We start from the raw sequence: 13,494 nt of genomic DNA, 5'->3' as shown, positions 1-13,494 counted from the left end.
GAGTGTGGCAGCTGGGAGTGCCGTGTGTGTTGCCGTGTGTGTTTCGGGCAGGGACTGGGTCCCGGCCCCCAGGTTGACTTCAGCAAAGCTGCTCCTCCTGCCTCCAGTGCTCTTCCACCTTCCACCCCTCCTGCCACCGCCCACCGCCCCCTTCCTGAGGTAGGAAAGGCCAGTAGGGCCCTGTGGGCAGATTCCCGTTACACTCTGCTGTCCGCTTTCTGTCTTTGAAACTGTTTCCTGGTGCCCCCCGCCTCCAGTTCCTTCCCCAAATCCCTGCTACTCTTCCCCATCCCCTGTGAATTCCACCCCTCTGGCTCCCCCTCCTTGGGGCTCCGGGTGGAGAGGCCCTGAGTGCACCGGGCCACCCACCATCTGGGGAGCTGGGCCCAGGCCGGGGCCACCCTCACCCCCAGGCGGGGTTCTGATGCCGTGGGCCCTCCTTGGGCCTGGAGGTCGGGTGGATGAGGGTGTCTGGGCCTGGCCTCAGCTGTGCCTGTGTGTGTGTGTGTTGGTGTGTTGCTGAATGAAGCTGGGGCCCAGGCGCCGGAGTAGGCCTGGGGTGCTTTCCGCAGCAGCAGCTTGCTCACTGCCAGTTCCTGCCCCAGGCAGGGGAGTCTTGGGCAAACAGGGGAGCAGTGGGCCGTACTGGGGTGACGGCCACCTGGAGGGGAGGCTGGCCTGCTTGCCACCGCAAGCAGGCTCTGGCCGAAGAGGCACCCTCGCCCTCGCCAAGTTGATTCAGGTTGCAGGCGGCAGGAGGGTGATGCTGGGGGCACAGGACCTGCTGTGTGCCTAGAGTGGGCCCCTCCACCCCTTCTTGGGGGACCAGTACAGGGGCCCCAGCCCTGGGGGCAGGAGCTCCAGCACCCCAGCCCCTTCGGGCACAAGTCACTGCGTTGACTGTGCCCTGGGCCTTGGACCCTTGTGCGTCGGTGCCCAGCCTCGGTGCCACCCCGCGAGTCTCACTGCTCCAAGCTGCGGAGGCCTGGCGAGATCTTGCCCTGGAGGGGTGCTGGCCCTGGCCCTTCACGGCGCCCCCCGCTGCCCCTTCCAGCACTCCCAGCTCGGGGCTGAGGCCCAGGCCGGGGCAGGGGCGCCTGCAGGCCGGCTCTGCGGGGACCTTCAGCCCGGCCGGGCACAGGCACCTGAGGTCACCTCCCCGGGGCCTCTGGCCACGCGCCCCACGGCGCACCTGTAAGTGAGATGTGGAAAAGGTGAGTGGCCACCTTCTCAGGTTGTCCTCGCGATCGCGTGACCGACTTCTCGTGTGCCGCTGCGGCTCAGTTAGGCTGCTCTGGTGCAGCCTGTGTTGTTGCCACCAAGGGGCGGCCCCTGGGTCCCCCAGGGCTGCCAGGTGTAGGGCACGGCCTAGCGGAGGGGCAGGGGCAGGACTATGCCAGGCGGGGCTGGTGGAGACTGAGGCTCAGAGGTGGCCGGCAGGGCGCCTGTCCCGTCTGGTGGGGTGGCCGAACCCCTCAAGCCCACTTCAGCTGGCCGGTGGGCCCCGTCTCCTCGACACCTGTGCCTGCCCCAGCGGTTTCTGTCGTGGCTCCTGGGCTGGGGGTGTGTGTGGGGGGGTGATTTCTCCAAGGGCCCCGGCCCTGCTGGACTGCTGGGGCGGGTGGACAACTGAGGGAAGGGCGCTTCTCAGCAGGGGGCCCGCCCGCCCTCCCCTCCACCTCCCTGAGAGCCAGGAGCCCGCTGCCCTCCCCCTGCTTCCAGGCGCCTCAGGCAGCCTTCCCAGGGGACAGCCCTGCCACCTCCGCCCTCTGTCCCTCTCCTTTCCGCTGGCTGGCCTGGAGCCCTGAAATCCCAGCTCCTCCCACTCTACCCTCTGTTGCCCAGCCGCGTGCCAGCCGTCCAACCCCCCCGGCCCAGCAAGGCTGCCGTGGTTAGGCTCTTGCTGGGGCAGAGAGACCGTCAGCCCAAGCTCAAGCCACGGACCCTCGCCCGGAGGCTGAGCGCGCCGTGGCCTCCCTTTAGTCAGTGGACAGAGGGAGACGCGGGAGCCCAGGGCGACAGCAACAGGCCATATCGGGGCAGGCCCAGCCCAGGCCCGCGCCCCCAAGCGCTCTCCCCCTCCTCACTGGGGGCGGCCCTCTGAGGCGTTCTGGAGGGAGGTGCTCTCCCACCGGGCTATCAGCACAGAGCAGGCCACGGCTCCACCCTGGCGGTGCCTCTGCTCCCCGGGCCGCAAGGTACTGAGCACACGGGGGTGCCCCGAGGCAGTGGGGTGGCCCTAGCTCTGCCTCTGTCCTACTTTCTTTAGCAACTTCCAGACACTGTGTAGAACCGCGTGGCGCTGTGGCTGTGGGTGGAGAACCCAGCGCCATCACCCTGCCCCGGCCTGCACAGGTACGGGCTTCTCACTGCATATGGAGGTATTGGGGGGAGGGACCCCACACTGGCTGTGCACAGAACAGGGGATGCTGGGGCCCGCCCGCCCCAGGCCCCACACCCCTCCGCCTGCCGGTACCCTTCCACAGCTGGGCGAACATGCCCAGCCTTACTCTGCCACCTCACCCTGAAAGAACTTCCTCCTACACAGTAAGGGTCTTTCTGGAGCCCCTTCTGGTGTCACGCTGGTGCTCTGGCTCTTGGGAGTGTCTGTCCCCTGGCGCCCTTAGGAAAGCGCAGGGCTAGACTGTGAGGGGCCGCCCCAATCCGCACCTGGGCCCCGAGAGGCCCTCCCTCCCTCTCTCCCTGCTCTGCCCACTTTACAGCCTCGCAGTCCTCACCCGCCTCTGTCCATCTGCCTGCCGGCTAGAACTGGCCTTTGGGCTTCCCTTCTGCTCTGGAGAGGCCCAGGCCCATGTGAGCCAGGGGGCGAGGCGTGGGGGAGCAGCAGGACTAGAAATCCAAGACTTTGGGTTCAAGCTTTTGCACTTGACTCCGCAGGGGCCTGGGCCCTTCCGGAGCCCGCTTCCCCACACGGTGCGGGCGCTCAGAGATCTGGCTTCCCGGCCGAGCACACTGACGGGAAGCAGGGAAGGACGATGTAGGACTTGCCCGCTGGGCGGGGCCCCCATAGAGGCTAGGGCACGAGAACTTGGGGAACTGGACAGGCGGGGAGGTCTGAGGCGAGCAGCCCTATGGCCATGGGTGTCCCGAGGTGGGATCAGGAGGCCCCCAGAAAACCCACCTGCTTAGGACGTGCCTGGCAAGGTGTGCCCTTCTCCACCGCACCTTGCCAAAGCAAGGTCTGGTTCCGCAGGTCCAGGGCAGGGCTGGTCTGGGATCTGCATTGTAACAAGCTGGGGGTTGCGGGCCTGGCCTGAGTCCCTGTATCTGCCTGTTTGGAAAATCAGGACATGATGCCCACATGGGTCTTTCTGCTTAAGGAGAAGTAGGGGGTGTCTGAAGTGTAGGGCACCCCCCACCAGAGCAGCTTTCTGGGCACTGCCAACCTCCTGAGACCCCCCTCTGAGGGGCTCCACTCCCCTATCCCCTGTTCCTTTCTGTCCCCTCTGTTTCACCTTAAAGCAGATAGATAAGAACTGGGGTACAGGCCAGGGGTACAGGGAGTGAGAGGATTCACCAGAGACAAAGTAGGGGTCAGAATAGGCAGGTTAAAATACACTGCTGAAGGGAGCAGCGGGGAGACAGGATAGGTCAGCTGCACCATGTGGGTCACTCCCTGGCTGGAGATCGAACTTGTGCTGCAGTGGCTGTGGATAGCTTCACAGTGCTGTGCTTCAACCCATTGGGCCACCAGGGAGGGCCCCCCTTACTGGTTTTTGAAATTTTTTTTTTTACCACTTGTCTGCTCTGTAAATGCCCAGTATCTTTTTTGGTTTTTCTGACCTGGTTTACTGCTCATCATTCTCTCAAACTCCCACTGTTTTGTTGAAAATGGCTGCATGTCATTTTCATGGCTGTATAGTACTCCACATCTCTAGCCAATCACCCATCAATGGACATTAGGCTGCTTCCACGCCCTTGCTTCATAAATAGTGCTGCTCTGAGCACTGGAGCATCTGAGGTTCTGTGTTTATGGACAGATATGTGTCCTGGGGACAGACACCAGGACGAGGACTGCTGGGTCCTACAGCATTGCCATTCCTAGTTCAAGGTAAGTCCTGCTCGCTTTCTACTAGGGTGATGCCAGTTTGTCTCCACTCCCCCATCAGTGGTGTAGAGGGCTCCTCTTTCCATCCTCCTGCCCTTGTTGGGGGGCTTTTCAATATGAGGCTTTCTCACAGGTGTGAGAGGGGGTCTCGTTGCAATTTTAACCGGCATCTCTCTTATTGAAAGCCACAGTGGGCATTGTTCATGTCCAGTGGCGTTTTTGGTGTCCTCTTTGGTGAATCGTTCAGATCTGCTCCCCATTTATCGGGTTGTTTGTTTTTTTATTGTTGAATGATGTGTATCAGTATATACTGTGTAAAGTTTTCTTCTGTCCAATAGGGTGTGTGTGTGTGTGTTTTTAAAGGTTTATTTATTTATACCGAACTGGGGTACAGGCCAGAGATGCGGAGGGTGAGAGGATTCACCAGAGACAGAGTGGGGAGCAGAACAGGGAGATCGACGAAGTACACTGCCGAGGGGAGCAGCGGGCGGGTCAGGAGAGGTCTGCCGTGCCATGTGGTCACCTCCGGGGCAGGCGGGGATCGAACTCATGCGGAAGTGGCTTGAGCTTCTTAGTGCTGTGCTGTAACCCGCTGCGCCATCAGGGAGGGCCCCAATAGGGTGTCGTTTTAATCTTGTATTTTCTTTCGCTGTATAGAAGCTTGTTCACGTTGTCTGCCCCAGGCAGGCAAAGCGCCAATGGGGCAGGATTATTGTACTGAGGTGAAAACCCAGGGGCTCTGGAGAGAGCAAGAGATTCGCAGCCAGAGTTGGGGCCCAGTACTGGCTGGACATGGGGCTGCCCTGTGCCTTGCCCTGTCCCCTTGCTCGCTGGGCTTCAGTGGGTGAGGGTAGGAGCTGCCCCAGGCCTGGCAAAGCTGTGGCCCTGGGAAATCTCAGCCAGACCCGCTCGCTGCACCCTGTCCCAGCCCTCCCAAGCCCCACTGGGTGTCGAAGGCCGGTGGGCTCTGCAGTCATGCTTAGGGCTTCGTGGCAACTCGGCCCAGGCTGTGAGTTTGGGGAGCCCCAGAATGCCTGGGCCTTTGAGGCCCAGGTGCTTGTGGGCCCTCAGACCCAGAGCCCCGGAGGCCCTCTGCTCCCGCTGCAGCAGGACCTGCTTTTAGAAACAGTTCCCCGTTTGCTGGCTCACCGGGGTGAGGGCCAGCTGTTAGCTCTGCTGCTGCCAGCTCCGTGCCCCCTCCGTGCCCTGGCCCCGCGCTCGGTGAGCTCACCAGGCTGGTATCTGCAGGAGCAGCCGTGTGGGCAGGGCCCAGCTCCCTCCCTAACATGTCCCAGAGCTGAAGGGGACAGAGGGCGGGCTCCCCCCAGCCAGCCAGCGTCCCTCGCTCGGCTTACCTCCTCCCCTGGACTCTACACTGAGAAGCCTCACGTCGCTTGTGCACATCTTGGGGGCTTTTGTAAGCGCTTTGCTTTGTGGGGTCACCTGCTCTGGGATGCCCAGCTTGTGTCTTTGCCACGAAACCTGCTCTTGGGTTCCATAGTGCTTTGCGTGAATGTATCCCATTTGGGTAAGTATACCCCATTTCTTGGCTGGACTACCCCCTCTCCATCCAGCCCTCTTATCAGTGAGCACTTGTAAGTCCCCAGGGGTCTCCAGGTGGGCCTGTCACGGGCTGTCAGTGTCTGTGGCTTCTGCCCCTCCCACCAGGAAGCCGCCCGCGGTGGCCGGAGGGAGAAGGTCACAGGAGGAAGAGCCCGAGCAGGGTAGCCCCTGGCCCAGTTCCTCTTGAGCGCAGGTTTACTAAGGGAGACCAGCAGGGAGGGCCAGGTTTGCCCCAGGAGTCAAGAAACTGGTGGAGGAAGGGAGCCGCCAGACTGGTCTTCCTGCCCAGCATCACAGAACAGGGACAGCTGAGCTGCCTGGAGGGGACGAGGGAGGACGAGAAAAACTGTGTGTCCGTGTGATGAACCCCTGGGGAGCCACACACCCATGACCCCCGCGGACAGACAGCCACCCAGATGCTGTCTTCTCGGTCTCAGTTTTCTGTTAAAATTCGTTTTAAAAATGCTAAGTCAGGGCCTCCCTGGTGGCGCAGGGGTTAAAGTCTCAGCGCTATCAAGCAATGTCCACTGCAGTACAAGTGCGATCCCCAGCCAGGGAGGGACCCCCAGGGCGCAGCAGACCCCTCCTGTCTCTCTGCTGCTCCCTCAGCTGTGGGTTTCAGTGGATCCGCCTGTTCTCCTCCCCACTCTGTCTCTGGGGAATCCTCTCACCACCTGTATATCTGCCCTGCACCCCAGCTCTTGTATGCATAAATAAATATTTAAAAAAATTGAAATCTGCTGCTACTAAAAATTTATGGGAAAACCACTTAAGATTGAGAGCATTGCACTCATCCCCTTGGAGAAACCACATTTTGTGGTGGAAAGAGCACGGCTCCCTCAGGGTCGCTCAGGGGACCCACCATCTGGGTTTGCCTGGGGCTGGGCGCTCAGGGCTCACTCCTGGGCAGAGTGGACTGGAAGAAGAATCGCTCTGCCCAGGCTACTTCGGTCCTCGGCTTTGTGCCCGCCCTGTAAGTATAGGATGGGGCTAGAGCCGGTGGGCAAGGACGCCCCCGCGTGTCATCGCTGTAACTGGGCGGCCAGCCCCCTCTTCGGAGTAGGTAAGGACTGTGGTGCTTAGGGCTTTCCAGCCCCGCGGGAGTCCAGTCCGAGGGGCAGCCCGGGCTTGGGGCTTAGGGAAGCGCAGCTCCTGGTGTGAGACAGGCGGCAGGTGGAGACGCTGAGCAGAGTGGTGGGTCCTGTCTGCCCCTGAGAAGTCTGTTTGCATGTCAGCTATTAAATTTCTAGACCAAAGCAGAGCTAAGCCCTCACCCAGCCATCACCTGCTTTCAGCAGTTATCAAGACTGATCTTGATTCTTCTCCACACCCGACCTACACCCTGCAAGATTGTCTTCATGCGTATTTTTGTAAATGTTTTTCACTTTCATCTTTGTGCCCATAACCCATCTGCCCCCACCGCCCCTACCGCCCCCCCCTCCGCCCTTTCTGCTGGTCCCTGGCAACTGTTATCTTCTAAGGACAGTTTAAAGCAAAAATTTGGGAGAAAGTGACATTCCAGGGTGGAACTGAAGAGAAGCCCCAGGGGGAAAAGAGGGCTCTGGTCTTGGGATTATGGGTGTTTTTTCTTGAATAGCCTTTAATCAGAAAATTCCAGGTCAGTATTTAGATTATAGGAAAAACTAAGAAGCTCAGATGTTGGTAGAGGGGAGCTTCGCTGTTCAGGGCTGCCCACTAGCCTGCAGGCGTTGGGAAGGAAAGCTCCTGAAAGGTGGGTGCTGAGTCCAGGCTGCTGGGGCTCCTTAAGAAAGGCCAGCCCACCCAGGGCCTCTCCCCAGCTCCCTGTCCTACCCTCCAGGCTGGGAAGGGCCTCCGTCCCCTGGCTTCCTCGTCAGCCAAGCACCCAACTACATCCCGCAGCGGAACATCCGGGGGTCAGGTAAGAAGGTCTCTGGAGGGCAGAGAAAGCTGTTTCTCCAAAGGTTGGTAAGACAGAACCCCTGGCATTCACGCAGCCAGAAACCGGGGACTGCGCCTGCTTTGAGACTGAAACCACAGCTCAGGCACGTCCAGGACCCAGGAGTCCCCCCGCCGCCCCCCACCCTGTGTCTTCCGCTGTCCCTGGCAGGAGTTGACCTCTGCCCCTCCCGTCCCACCAAGTGGAGGGGTCTCCTGGGTCCCAACTCAGAGGTGATCAATTCCTGCCTTCCCTGCCCCCAAGGAAAGCTGGGGGCCGTCAGACACCCCAGGCTAGGCCTGACCCTCAGAAACGACTTGTCACATGCTCTGTCTAGGGGGTGACTAATGACTACTTCCCAGTGTGATGAAGGAGGGAGCTGAGTAGGCCTGAGCCGCCCTGTAAGCCCAGTGCGGCAGCATGGGTTCTCTTCTCGAAGGCTCCCAGGAGGGTGGTAGGGATGAGAAGGCTGGTGAGTGAGAGTTGGCAGCTGCCGGGCTTGGCTGCCAGGCGCGGGAGCCCAGCTGCTCTGCTTCTCAGCGGCAGGAGGAGCAGAGAAAGAGGCCTGAGGGGAGGAAGGAAGCCGGCCCCTGAAGGACATGGACAGGCCTCTCAGAGGGCCACTTTGAAGGGGGCAGGATGCGCTCCTGGATCGTAGCCCTGGCACCGCGGGGAGGGGAGGGGAGCGTGAATGGGGTCCTTGTACAAACCCACCCGGCCTTGAGTGTGGTGCCTGGCTGGCGCCCCCAGCAGGCGCTAAGGAGAGCGGGCCAGCCTGGCGCCCAGGACCCCTTGCCCGCCCCGCCCGCCGCCCGCCGGGAGACCCCCCAGGCCCGCACACTGGCTTTCCTCCTGCCCCGCTGGCGGCCCCTAGCGGACACGAGGGGCCTGTTGTGGCCGCAGCCTCGCCCTCGCTCATGGGGGATGGGTTCCTGCCTCCGGGCCCATGCTCGGCTGAGTGGCTGAAAACAGGTTTTCCTGCCCATTCAAGTAGTTTGGAATTCCTGAGTCTGTTGCCCAGCGTGGCCCCTAGCTGTGAGCCCCAAGGGCAGGCTCCAGCCAGCGCCCCGCCCAGCCGGAGCCCCAGAGGCCACTTGCAAGCCCTCAGGGGCGATGATGAGCAGCGCCTGGGTGCTGGGGTGGAGCCGGAAGCCCCTCTCGTCCTGAGCCACGTGAGGAGGTTGTTGCTCGACCTCTTCTGGTCTCCTCGCCCCTCTTCCACCTTGTGTGCTGTTCCTGGGGCCAGCCTGTCTCTACACCTAAGCGTTCCAGTGACCCCGTCTTCTCTTCCTTCTCAGCCCTCAGCCCCAGCTCTGCTTTCTCCCAGGGGACCCACACGATGGGCCAGACTCGGGGCCTCCGTCTCCTCTTCACTGCGCACTGCCGGGGGCACCAGGGACCAAGGCCGCTGGCTCAAGATCTCAGCATAGAAGGGGCTGGGGGGTCCTGACTGGGCCGCCCCGTCTGATGCTGAGCCGCCCTGCAGTGTTTCCCTCGGAACACGAGGCGGCTGAGAAGCACCTTCACAGTGGAAAATCCCGGGTGCCGAGACAAGGCTGTGTGTGCTGCTTCCCTGGTAGGTTTCAGACACCTGACCATATGGAAGGTTCTGGAAAGTTCCACAGTAAAGAAAGCTGTTTACTGTGACTTTGGCTCCGCGTAACAGTGAGCCTCCCCGGCCTGCTTGCCCAGCGCTCCTTACCCCTGTCTCCGTCAAGTGGCCGTTTTTGCCAGAAAGCTCTTCCTGGGCTGTCATTTGGTGCGTCCACACACCGCCTGGACGGGCCAACCTTTGGGGATGTTCCTGGGAAGTTTAAATGCCCCGTCAGAAGGCAGCTCTGGCCCCCTTGGATCCAAATTGATTGGTTTCCTTCAGGGGTACCCCTGTGGACAGGCCCCAGGTCCCCCCAGAGTGTGGGTCAGCCCAGAGTGGCGCAGGCCATCTGGGGCAGTGGGGGAAGGAAAGCACGCTGCTGTGGACACAGGGAGGTGTGTGTCTCTTCACATTAGCGTTGCTGGACTGACGCAAACACCCAGGGCCTCGCCGGTGGCCCAGGGGCTACCTCAGCACTGTCAGCTCTGGCCTGAGCTTGACCCCTGGCCAGGGAGGGACGCCCAGGGCGCAGCAGCCCTCTCCTGTCTCCCTGCTGCCCCCTCAGTGTATCGCAGTCAGTCTGCCTGTTCTGCTCCCGACTCTGTCTCTGGTGAGTCCTCTCACCCCCGCACCTCTGGCCTGCACCCCAGTTCCTTTACACAAGACAACAGAACCAAAAACAAATGCCCAGAGGCAGGGGCGGGGGCCGCGCGGCACTTCCAGCCAAGTCTTTAAGGCCGTGGGGCATGGCGTGGTGGCCACGTGGTGGCCGCAGCAGTGTCCATTAAGAGTGGATTTTGTGGCGTGCAGACCCCTCCTCGGCAAAGTCGTTACTCTGAAAGGAGGCTAGGAAGCGGCAGCTGAGGCCCCGGTCACGTCTAGTGTGGGGTCCAGGCCTGCCCATCTGTGGTATAAGCTGGTGCTCGGGCACCCCGAAGGGCTTGCTCTCTCCAGGCCTCGGACCCCTGTCCTGGCCTTCGGACCTCCTCAGCGCTCACCCGCAGACACCAGGCGCCGCGGCCTGTGGCACCCTGCCCTGCAGTCCTGCCGTGCTGGGACAGTGTCCAGAGGAAGGGAGCGTGGGCGCCCGGGCTAGAGGCGCAGGGGCGGCGGCCGCTGCTGAGGTGGACAGTCCGTGCTGTTGGAGGCGGATGAGGCTGGGGTGCTGGGGGGAGGAACGCGGTGGTCCCAGCGGCTGGAATGGCATGTCGGGGAGCCCCGGGCCCCCTCGCCAGCCCAACCCCGAGCCTCGCATGCCACCGTCCTACAGTGCTGCATTCCGAGTTTCCCACGGGCTGCGTTTCTTGGTGGGCGCTGACGTGGCCTCAACACTGGGGGGCTTTGTGTTGGTACCGGGCTTGGGGGTGGGGGGGGGAGCAGGCACTCGTGAAGGGGCCTGATTTGTTTATTGTGCAAAACTACACATGAAAAACGGACTCCCTTGACCAGCCGAGTGCGCAGAGGAGGGCTCAGACGCGCGGGTATAACCGTCCGTCACCTGTCTCCAGAAACTTCTCCCCATTCCAGAGGGAGGCCCCATCCGTCGCGCACCCGCCCCCACCTCGTGCCCCGGCCTGGTGCTGGCGCTCCTGCTGTGCCTGCGCCCGCACAGGTGCTCCCGGAGTGGGCCTGAGCGCTGCCCCTGCGTCCGGCCCGTTCACCCTCGGCACACGGCTGCGGGCCCCCGCCCGAGCGTCCGTGGCATCTCTCCTGAGTGACTGCTATCCTGCTGTCTGGCGCCGCGCCCTCTAGCAGGCGGCTTCCTGCTGACCACTCGGCCGTGCGCGGAGCCTGGGCTGTAGCCACCGCTGGCTGCCGTGAGCAGACTTGCTCTAATGCCTGAGCAACGCGAGGTCTCGCTCCTGTGTGTTGTGAAGGGGGGTGGAAGGGGGGTGGGTGGTAGAAAGCGGACGGACCCCCGAGAGGCTGACCTGCCCTTGGAACTGGGGGGCCAGCCGGGATTCCCTGGGGTCTGTTCCAGGCAGGGACTGGGGCTGGGGGTGCTGGCTCGGGGCCTACAAAGAGAGCACAACGGGGCCTCTCCCCGGAATCGGGCCTCTCCCTAGAAGCGGGCCTCTCCCCAGAATTGGGCCTTTCCCCAGAACGGGCTTCTCCCCCAGAATCGGGCCTCTCTCCAGTACTGGCCTATCCCAGCATCCTCATTCGGATGCTCAGAGCTGGACACTGAGGAGAGCACCGAGGACAAGCTCCCAACCAGAGGGCGTGGACCTGCCTGCCTATCTCCCCGCTCCATGTGAAATTCCAGGGTGCTTGGGCCTGCCCCCCGTTGTCCAGCACTGAGAGGGTTGGTCTGAAGCTGGGGGGAATCAAGGCCCACGGAGGGTATTTTTCACCCTCAAGAAGCTTCTGATGTAGTTAAAGACATAAAGGACAGGGAAACAAACAGCACAGGGCCCACACTCTGAATCGCGTCCTAAGAGAGGTGTCAAGAAGAGACTGTCAAGAAGAGACGCATCCTGTTGGGGCGCCTGGGGGGCGCTGCAAAGCAGGGGCAAAAAAGGGAGTGACGCATTTGGGAGTCACAGGTGACCTCTGTCCTGGCCCTCAGGTATGACGCCGGACGGGATGGCTTCATTGACCTGATGGAGCTGAAGCTGATGATGGAGAAGCTGGGGGCCCCCCAGACCCACCTGGGCCTGAAGAGCATGATCAAGGAGGTGGACGAAGACTTCGACGGCAAGCTCAGCTTCCGTGAGGTACCTGCTGCCGTCCTGAGCCCTGGGGTCCTGGGGGGCCCTTTCACCGTGTGCGGCTTGGGCTTAAGGAACCCACAGTCTGGTTTTAAATCTGGCCTTTGGGCGCTCCAAGCCTCCGGCGGGCTGGGGGAATGTTCGCTGACAGTCAGGGTGAGGGGCTTGGGGTGGGCACTGGGTATGGGGAAATGGCACGAAATGGGGAGGGAAGTTCATTAGCAATGTCACTGTGGATATTTATGGGACAAAGCTAAGAGCTTTCATTATTTTAAAGTCTTTTCCACGATAGGGTTAAGTCTCTGATAACAAAAATTGGGAACAAAGGCAACTGAGAGGTCTTACCGCTGGCCCCTGGACCCCACCTCAGGGCACAGTCCTTTGAGCACCAGGAAGCACAGGCCAGAGTGTAGGTGTAGATGTTTTTTGGGGAGGCACAAGCAGGTTTGCAGCTTGACCTTCTCCTCCTCGCCCCCCGCAATGGTTGAGGACCTTGGTGAGAAAGCCAGCCGCATATTGCGGGGAGCCCCAAAGCCATGGGGTCTCTTCCACCACCAGGATGCAGCCCCGCAGGAAAGGGAGTTCCACGCTCTGCGTCTGGGTTGGTCGGGAAGTCTCCATGTCGCCGTGTGTTTGGGCGACGTTGGCGACAGCATCTGGGCTGAGCCTCGGAGCATTAGCCCAGCTGGGCTCCTGGTCTGGCCGCATTCAGCTGCCCCCTGGCTGGGCGCAGGGGCCTGTCCTTGCCTCCTGGCCTTAAACCTCGACCACTGCAGGGACAGTAACCTCGGCCATTGCAGGGACAGTGGCGACTGGCATCCTGGCTCTGATGGTGACACCTTTGGCTGAGGACTGCTCCTCTGTGCCGGAGAGACAGGGCCTGTGGACGTCCTTCCCAGGGGTCTCTGCAGCCACGGAGCCCCTCCCCAGCTGTGGGAGACCAGCCTTGCCTGCGGTTACGCCGCAGCAAAGGTGGGACCTCCGGGGAACAGAATCCAGGGGCTCAGAGGCATGAGCAAGTCACCCACCAGCCCCCGCTTTTGCCCGGGAGTCACCCCAGCACGCTCTGCCTGTAGCCAGAGCACTTGGTGAGCTTCCGGCCAGCAGCTGGTGGCGGCAGGAGGCGGGGCCGGCGGGAGCGCTCACACCTCGGCTCTGTCTTTCCTTGTCATTTGTTTTAACAGGTTTTTTTTCGTATTTTTTTTATTGTGGTAACACTGGTTTGCAAGATGGTCTAGAAGTCAGAGATAGAGGTTCACCCCTGCAGATGGATGTTACCACACCGAGCTTTTCTGTCTTCAAAAGAGGGGTGTCGATGGTTTCAGTTGGCAGCATTAGTGGTTTACTGCTGTGCCCACACCTCCAAACAACTTATTTTGTATTTTTGAGCAAAAAGACAGTTGTATATTTCCGATGACTGAGTCCTAGCGCCCTACTAAGGTACTGCTCCCCCTTAAGTAGCCGAGGCATTGTGACTGTTCTGTTAAAAGCAGGATCTTAGCACTTACCATCCCCTCACTGGGAGCTGGGAAGCAGCTTTTGTGTGCTGAGTAAGAATAAGGGCTACAAAGTGAGGAATAACCGATGCTATGACAGCCTTTCTGTCCAAGTTTAGTTGAAAGTTAAAAAGCCAGGGCCG

General features: G+C 61.2%; 1 protein-coding gene across 1 annotated transcript in view; it reads left to right on the top strand.

The window, feature by feature from the left end:
* Positions 1 to 13,494, top strand: part of EFHD1 (EF-hand domain family, member D1) — a 43,048-nt gene that overhangs the window by 17,151 nt on the left and 12,403 nt on the right. The window contains exon 4 of the mRNA XM_004674193.2: positions 11,714 to 11,861. Within this exon, the coding sequence (XP_004674250.2) occupies positions 11,714 to 11,861 (148 nt within the window). The remainder of the gene's footprint in view (positions 1 to 11,713; positions 11,862 to 13,494) is intronic.

This window comes from Condylura cristata, unplaced genomic scaffold, assembly GCF_000260355.1.
Source record: "Condylura cristata isolate star-nosed mole 26May11 unplaced genomic scaffold, ConCri1.0 scaffold00002, whole genome shotgun sequence".
Taxonomy (NCBI): Eukaryota; Metazoa; Chordata; class Mammalia; order Eulipotyphla; family Talpidae; genus Condylura; species Condylura cristata.
This window is presented reverse-complemented; position numbering and strand designations above follow the sequence as displayed.